Here is an 8590-nt window from a genome sequence, read left to right as displayed (position 1 = left end):
ACTTTTTTATTGGCCAAGTGTGATTGGACACACAAGGAATTTGTCTTGGTGCATATATGCTCTCAGTGTACATAAAAGAAAAAATACATTCATCAAGAATCATAAGGTACAACACTTAATGATAGTCATAGGGTACAAATAAGCAATCGGGAAACCATCAATATCAATATAAATCATAAGGATACCAGCAACGAAGTTACAGTCATACAGTCATAAGTGGAAGGAGATGGGTGATGGGAGTGATGAGAAGATTAATAGTAGTGCAGATTTAGTAATTAACTGCCTTCAGGTAACATCTGTAAGCAGTAGGTGTGGTTGGAGCTTCCCCTGTATTTGTAAAAATCTTATTTCTAGAAAGCAAAATAAGCTGAGTATTTTATACATGCCATGCAGCTCATGTCTTGTGCAGTATTAGTTGTGGACTGAGGTAGATATCTCTTAAAATTTTCTATATGTCTATTCAGATGAAAGAGCCAATATAGGGCCGCAATAGCTCAGGCTGTAAGGAGCCTGTTATTAGAACACAGCAGCCTGCAATTACTGCAGGTTCAAGCCCGGCCCAAGGTTGACTCAGCCTTCCATCCTTTATAAGGTAGGTAAAATGAGGACCCAGATTGTTGGGGGACAATAAGTTGACTTTGTAAATATACAAATAGAATGAGACTATTGCCTTATACACTGTAAGCCGCCCTGAGTCTTCGGAGAAGGGCGGGATATAAATGTAAATTAAAAAAAATATGTTGAAAGAGATTTGGTCCCACTTATAAGCTTAGAGTCTCAAGTGCAAGTTATTCATTGCTGTTCAGAAGGAAGCAAAGAGGTCTTGTAAGTGGATTTAAGCTCTTCTATCTCCCTCCAGTCGCTTCCCCTTCTTTGAAGACCTTTTGCAAAATGACCTTCATGCTCTCCTTGGACTGAGTTCCTTTTTTTCTCCCAACTAGAAAATAGATCACAGGATTAATGCTGCTATTGACGCAGGAAAGCAGAATACTGCACATAACCCAATATTCCAGTTTATTGCCAAGTTTGGTACTAGAAAAACTAATAATCTAATAATCTAATAAAACTAATAATCATGGCAAGGACACATAATGGGAAAGAAAGGATGAGGAAACAGAGCAGAGTAATTAAAATCATCAGTAAAAGCCGACCCTTATTTTTCTGTTTTGGTTTACAACACACTTTGATGAAAAGGACCACAGTCGAGAGTGTGATCAATGGAAGGCAAATTATAGCAGTCACAAGGAAATGGAGCATGGACAGTCTGTAGCTTACAAAGAATTTCATAACACTCATAATTCCACTCAGGAGGAAAGAGGAGATCCACAGGAGGACACAGACCCTGGAGGACAAATGTTTTGGCCGGGAACAGCGATGCCAGATTGGGAAGAGGACAGCCACACACCGGTCGATGCTGATGGCCGTCAGAAGAAAGTTTGTATTGATGTACACCATGCAGGTGAAATAGATACAGAGGTGGTACAAAACTTTGCTTCCTTGAAAATCGGTAAATGAATGGATGTAATATATAAATGCAGATGCAAGGTAGCCAAAATCTGCAACAGCCAAGTTAAGGATGAATGTGGTGAAACAGTTTCTCTTAATCTGAAAGCCAAGTAGCCAGATGATGTAGCCATTGCCCACAAACCCAACACAACAGGTAGTTAAAATAATGCTTATCCATACATTCCATCCTAAATCAGAAAGTACTTCTTCTGTATACTCATATGAGTCACTGATATTGTTATAGTCATAATAGTTCTGTTTAGCATCCAGATCTCCCAGACTGGAATTCATTGTTAATCTTTTGTAATCCTCGGACAATCTTTTTAAGTGGAAACTCCTATTAGGGCAAAAGAAAGAACTGTGGATTCAGTCATTCTTATCTCATAAATAATATCAATTTTATCATAGCTTCTCCTATTTTAAGGAAGGGATGTCAAATTCATGGCCCGTGGGCTGGATGCATGACACACTGGGCATGCCCACCACCGGTTTAGTAAAAGGGGAAAAAATTGTGATACATTACATGACAATGTGACGCCATGAATTTGACACCCCCTATCTAACAAAGAAGACGGGGTCTTCTTTGTTAGATCTGGTCTCCAAAGCAGCTGTTCTCCAAAGCAGCTGAAGGCAGGACAAGAAACAATGGATGGAAATTTATCAAGGAGAGAACCAACCTAGAAATTAGGAGAAATTTCCTGACAGAACAATTAATCAGTGGAAAGGCTCACTTTCAGATGTTTCAGTGCTCCAACACTGCAAGTTTTTAAGAAGAGATTTGTCTGGAATGATATAGGATACCCTACTTGATCAAGGGGTTGGACTAGAAGACCTTCAAGACCCCTTCCAATTCTTTTATTCTATTTTTTTGTTCTCTTCTAACCCTAGGAATAGGTTGAGTGATGTGGCTGCAGTAATGAACCAACTCCTTGAACGGTTTATCACCACACCCAAGGCAGAAAAATACTAATGTTTTGCTCCATCTGTGCTTCTCAACAAATATCTGAAAATGTATTCGGTATTGGATTGTGTTGGATGTTTTTACTCTACTGAAATTCAGTAATGTCAAAGCAAAAATTAGTAATTACATAAAGAAGCATTTTCCCCAATACTTGTTCCTGTTATGGTTGCCCAGAGTGTAACAGCAGCTAATAATTGATAACATAAGAGATAATAGAGAAAATAATCTATGACTTGAAATCAGGAGTTAGGAGATGATATGGGTGAAAAAATCCAGAAATGGACAGTTTACACATTTTGTAGAGCTACAGATACTTCCAAAAAAGGGGAAAAAAACACATCCACACCACACTTTGGTCTACTTAAGTAACAGAATAACAATAACAGAGTTGGAAGGGACCTTGGAGGTCTTTTAGTCCAACCCCCTGCTCAAGGAGACCCTATATCGTTTCGGACAAGTGGCTGTCCAGTCTCTTCTTAAAAGCCTGCAGTGATGGAGCATCCACAACTTCTAGAGGCAAGTCGTTCCACTGGTTAATCATTTCAATATAAGGAAATTTCTCTTTAGTTCTAGGTTGCTTCTCTCCTTCATTATTTAAGTATAGAAGATTTCCTGTACGTGTGTGTGTAAACTTCCTGTGATTAACCAGAAGTTTCCCTGATGGAAAACAATTATGGGTAAGCTAAAGAAACATCTTATTCCCCTGACCTTGAGTTCAAGACAATTTGTTTGCTTCTGACATACTTCTATTTTTCTGTCATGATGGCTAAAAGTTGGTTTGAAAATGAGTGAATTCAACTGAGTCTGTTATGATAGTCAACATATAAATATCAGGTATAGCAATATACAGCTATTGAAGGACTGGCTATTGCTCTGATTGCATATCCCTGAGTCTAATTAAACCTTCCAAAATTATAACATACCTGAAATTGATGGTCCAAAGTCTTCAAAGTTGGTGAGTGGAAGATTATTGTGTCACAATATTGAGGGCTGAAGTTACCGGAGATGACACTACCTGCAGGCAAAATGTCCTATTTAAGTCCTATTTAGATGAAATTAATTAACAGGAGGAAAGTCCATCCATCCTAAGTTTCAAAGTTCCAAGAATTGCCTGCAGAATTCGATGCACCTGGAAGTAAAGGCTGAGTAGATTGCTTCAAAGGAGTTTTTATAAAAGAGTGAGGATTCAATGCCACGCAGATCCATCTCCTGTGGAAAGCATGAAGCGCGTTTGCTTCTGACATGAGGAAGAAAGTCTTAAAAAGATGCACACTTACTCCGTGGCTTGTCTAATCAGAATCTAGCACCCTGTGACACCAAGATGTTTAAGATGATTGCCAAGAGTCAGTGTAGAAAAGCCTTCAGGGCAAGAGAACCCAAAGCCAAGGCAGACAGAGTTAAATTTGGAAGAACTGTTTAGAAAATGTAGCGTCTCCTTATAAAGAAAGCTTTTGGGGATCAGGGCGAATTGTTCTCCAGATTATATTTCTTTGAAGATGCTCTGATTAAGGAGACTAATTGATGTGAGAAGACGAAAAAAACAAAACCTCCCTGACAGTTGGATTTCTCAGCTGATAAATGGGACTTGGACCACTGAGGAAGAGAGCCAGCTGATCACAGTCGTTCAAATATACAGTCTGTTTTTTTGTTTTGATACTATCTTTTCCTTAAGGTTTATTTCCCCTCTTAAAAATATGAGGATGATTGGGATAATGAAGCTTAATCTCTCTCCCTGGTGGATGTTTTTTTGGCCATTCCCCAAAGGTGCTTTTCCAGAGGGCAACTGGACTTTCCTTTCTTTGTTTTTTCTTTTAAAACATTTTCCTTCTTATCCCCGAAGCTTCTTCAGTTCTTCTTCAGAACTGAACTTGACAGCCAAGGTTCCTGGGCAGCCTCCTTATTCTACATTTGGTGATTATCTTGCAAAAACAAGAACCAGATTGTCTTGTCCCTTGCTGCTTACATTGATTGTGCAAGATAAAGGATGTATCTCATTGTCTGAGACTTTTAACAAGATCTGCTTGGCCTATCCCAGAAGAGAAAGTTTTTTTCTTTTCTGCAGAAGATCTGCTTCCTACTACCTGCTACTTCCATGTATGACAAACTTAGGACATTGTAAACAAGGCTGCCTAGTATGGGTAGAATCTGTTTAACCTACCTGTATTAGTTCTTCAATTCTGAATAATGTATTTGAGGACTTGAAGAGTTTGGATCTCAGTGCATCCTCTCATAATTGCAGCAGGCCCAGTGCTCAAACTCAGTTGACTTCTTCCAACCTGGAACTTCACTCTCTTTCCAATAGGTGGCTCCCAAGAGTGGTGGAAATGCAGGTAGTCACCAACAGGGGGCGTAATTAACAGAGGAACATTACATAAAGTGGGAGCTTCGTGGGATTTTCGTTTTGAGATTGAGATTTATTTTGCAACGTGGAGATATTAAAATACATTGGGCTTTGAGACACGTTGATTTTTTTGTATTTTCAACTTTACTCAGAGTGTGTAGAGTTGTTTGTAGAATGGGGTAAGTAAAACTACCTGCCAAACAAACCAAAGTTTTTCCAGCATCACAAGATGGATGCTATGCCAATGAACCAGAGGGTGGGCACTTCTTTGATTTCAGCTTAAAGCGAATTCCTAAAACTGTTTACATGCACTGGGAAACAAACAAACAAAAAAATTGTCTGACTTGATTTTTATTGTGATACTTGCTTTATTGTAGTGGTCTGGAATCAAACCCCCAATATCTCCCTGGTGCGCTTGTATTTTATTTAAAGGTAAAGATAAAGGTTCCCGTTGCACATACATGCTAGTCGTTCCCGACTCTAGGGAGCGGTGCTCATCTCCATTTCAAAGCCGAAGAGCCAGCACTGTCCGAAGACGTCTCCGTGGTCATGTGGCCGGCATCACTCAATGCCAAAGGCGCACTGAATGCTGTTCCCTTCCCACCAAAGGTGGTCCCTATTTTTCTACTTGCATTTTTTACGTGCTTTTGAATTGCTAGGTTGGCAGAAGCTGGGACAAGTAACAGGAGCTCACCCTGTTACGCGGCACTAGGGATTTGAACTGTTGAACTGCCGACCTTTCAATTGACAAGCTCAGTGTCTTACCCACTAAGCCAGTAATATTTGTAATATTACAGTAATATTTGTACATTACAGACTGGAAATTTTAAACCCTTTATTGTTTAGATAACCTAGTCCTTTAAAAACAAAGAGACAAGATTACATCAATATTGATTATGAAGTACATGTGTTTGCTGATATGCATAAGGTTGTTTAAATTTGACATCTAAAGATAAAGGTGGCATAAATAGACAATAGCAAAATAATCAAAAAGTTCTTAAATAATAATCGGTCTGTCTCAGTGATGGCAAAGCTTTTGGGCACTGCCGTCATCGGGGATGCAACCCGGAAGAGAACCTGCCCAGTGGGCATGGGTGCACCGGGAAATTAACTTCCAGTTTCCGGCGCATGCATGCACACCAGACAGCTTGTCTTCTGTTACTGGTGCACGTGTGCAACAATCAGCTGGCCAGCGCGCATGTGCACAACGGAAACCGCAAGGCCAGCTATTCCAGTTTCTGGCACTGCCACACACGTGAAGGACAGCTGATTGTCATTTGCCAGCCGTCTCCAGGAGAGCTTTTCATCAGGTTCACCTGATTCGCCATTTGCGCCCCTTCCTTGACCGGGATGCCCTATGCACGGTCACTCACGCTCTTGTTACCTCCCGCCTGGATTATTGCAATGCTCTCTACATGGGGCTCCCCTTTGAAGAGCACCCGGAGGCTGCAGTTAGTTCAGAATGCGGCTGCGCGGGTGATAGAGGGAGCCACACGTGGCTCCCACGTAACACCACTCCTGCGCAGACTGCACTGGCTACCTGTGGTCTTCCGGGTGCACTTCAAGGTGTTGGTCACTACCTTTAAAGTGCTCCATGGCTTAGGGCCAGGGTACTTACGGGACCGCCTTCTGCTATCGAATACCTCCCACCGTCACGTACGCTCACACAGAGAGGGGCTTCTCAGGGTGCCGTCCGCCAAGCAACGTCGGCTGGTGGCCCCCAGGGGAAGGTCCTTCTCTGTGGGGGCTCCTACCCTCTGGAACGAACTTCCCCCTGGATTACGCCAACTGCCTGACCTTCGGACCTTCCGCCGTGAGCTCAAGACCTATTTATTCATCCGTGCGGGACTGGCTTCGTGATTTTTAAATTTTATAATTTTATATTTTTAGAGAGTTTAATTTTAATAGGATATTGTTTTATATCTCAGCCCATATATAATAAGTTTTTTAATTGTTGTTTTAATTGTATATTGTTCTATTTTTATTATGGCTGTGAACCGCCCTGAGTCCTTCGGGAGAAGGGCAGTATAAAAATCTAATAAATAATAATAATAATACACGCCAGAAACCTGGAAGAGGAACAGGAAACGCCATGCGTGCCAGCCGACATGGCTCCGTGTGACACTTCAGGCCCAGGTTCGCCCTGATAGGTCTAACTTAAGCTTGATACTTTATTCTAAGGTCTGAACTGCATTACTACTTGCAGTTTATGCAGAAAAGGAAAAAGGAAACAAAAACAAGTGAATAACGACAAATTACAGACGTTGTGGGTTCTCCATCACTAGAGGCTTTTAAGAAAAGACTGGGCAGCCACCTGTATGAAATGGTAAAGGGTCTCCTGCTTGAATAGGGGGTTGGACTAGAAGACCTCCAAAGTCCCTTCCAACTCTATTCTGATTAATTGATTCAGTAGAAAAGGCTCTGCTTTCTCACTTTGTTCTTTTTTTGTGTGTCTGCCAATTTGCAGCACCTGTAAGCATTTCGGGCCTCTTTGAAACCATAGTGCAAATGTTTGTATTTGCCATGAGCTGTAGGGAACCTTTCAAAAACACCGTAATCAAGGAACTACAAACTCAGAAAAACCATCAAACAGTAAATGGGCCTCTGTGGCTCAGACTGGTAAGACAGTCTGTTATTAACAGCAGCTGCCTGCAATTACTGCAGGTTCAAGTCCCACCAGGCCCAAGGTTGACTCAGCCTTCCATCCTTTATAAGGTAGGTAAAATGAGGACCCAGATTGTTGGAGCAATAAAAGTTGACTTTGTGTATAATATAAAATGGATGAAGACTATTGCTTAACACTGTGTAAGCCGCCCTGAGTCTTCGGAGAAGGGCGGGATATAAATGCAAATAAATAAAATAAAATAAATAGCAATCTAATCAAGGGACTATCAAGGGAAAAACAGCATCCCCCCCCCCAACATTGACAGGGCAAGCCATTGTATGTAAATAAATACCAACTCTCATTCCCTCTTAGCACTGATGACGTTACCTAGTCAGGTGATGAAATGTTTGCAAGCAATTAAGCTCAGAGACCACCAAGGCCCCAAATAGAGAAATCTTTTCCTGCAGATTTGTAGAATTGCTAAGGACTTTTTGTACCCACTTGTACCTGCTTCCCTGCTTAACTATTTTTATTTATTTTATTTATTATTTATTTATTATTCAAATTTCTATATCGCCCTATCTCCCGAAGGACTCAGGGCAGTTTACAGCCTTATAAAACATAAAGTATAAAATAAATACATGTTAAAACAACATTTAAAAAACTTATTCCATTAGGCCAAATTTAAAACTATAGTTAAAAGTACAAAACCCCGTTTAAAATTAATTTTAAAATTAAACCCTAGGCCAGCCCTGCACAAATAAATAGATGTGTCTTAAGCTCGCGATGGAAGGTTCGAATGTCTGGAAGCAGATGTAATCCTGGGGGGAGCTCGTTCCAGAGGGTGGGGGCCCCCACAGAGAAGGCCCTTCCCCTGGGTGTCGCCAGTCGGCACTGCCTGGCGGACAGCACCCTAAGGAGTCCCTCCCTGTGAGAGCGTACGGGTCAGTGGGAGGTAGTTGGTGGCAGCAGGCGGTCCCGTAACTAGCCATCTTTCCATCCTTTCTTACTGACTTTGGGATTTGAGATTTTGCCTGTGGCCTTTTTTTCCTCTGCTGTTGCTCCCAAGGAATGGAATATGCTTGTAAACTGTCTCTCTTACTCTTTGCCATTTAGGCAAAGAGGTCAAAGTCTTAACACTGAATTTGGACCATTTCTAACAAGTTGTTTTAATTTT

The 8590-nt window shown here is 41.1% G+C and overlaps 1 protein-coding gene across 1 annotated transcript; it reads right to left on the bottom strand.

Annotated features, from left to right (window-relative positions):
* Window positions 1-786: 786 nt before the first annotated feature.
* Window positions 787-3640, bottom strand: LOC131196270 (mas-related G-protein coupled receptor member H-like). The gene is made up of 3 exons (XM_058178849.1): window positions 3391-3640; window positions 1043-1843; window positions 787-990 (listed from the first exon to the last, which is right to left on the bottom strand). The coding sequence occupies exons 2-3, from the start codon at window positions 1795-1797 to the stop codon at window positions 846-848; spliced, it is 900 nt and encodes a 299-aa protein (XP_058034832.1). The 5' UTR covers window positions 1798-1843; window positions 3391-3640; the 3' UTR covers window positions 787-845.
* Between the last annotated feature and the right edge of the window lie 4950 nt (window positions 3641-8590).

This window comes from Ahaetulla prasina, chromosome 3 (assembly GCF_028640845.1).
Source record: "Ahaetulla prasina isolate Xishuangbanna chromosome 3, ASM2864084v1, whole genome shotgun sequence".
NCBI classification, from domain to species: Eukaryota; Metazoa; Chordata; class Lepidosauria; order Squamata; family Colubridae; genus Ahaetulla; species Ahaetulla prasina.
This window is presented reverse-complemented; position numbering and strand designations above follow the sequence as displayed.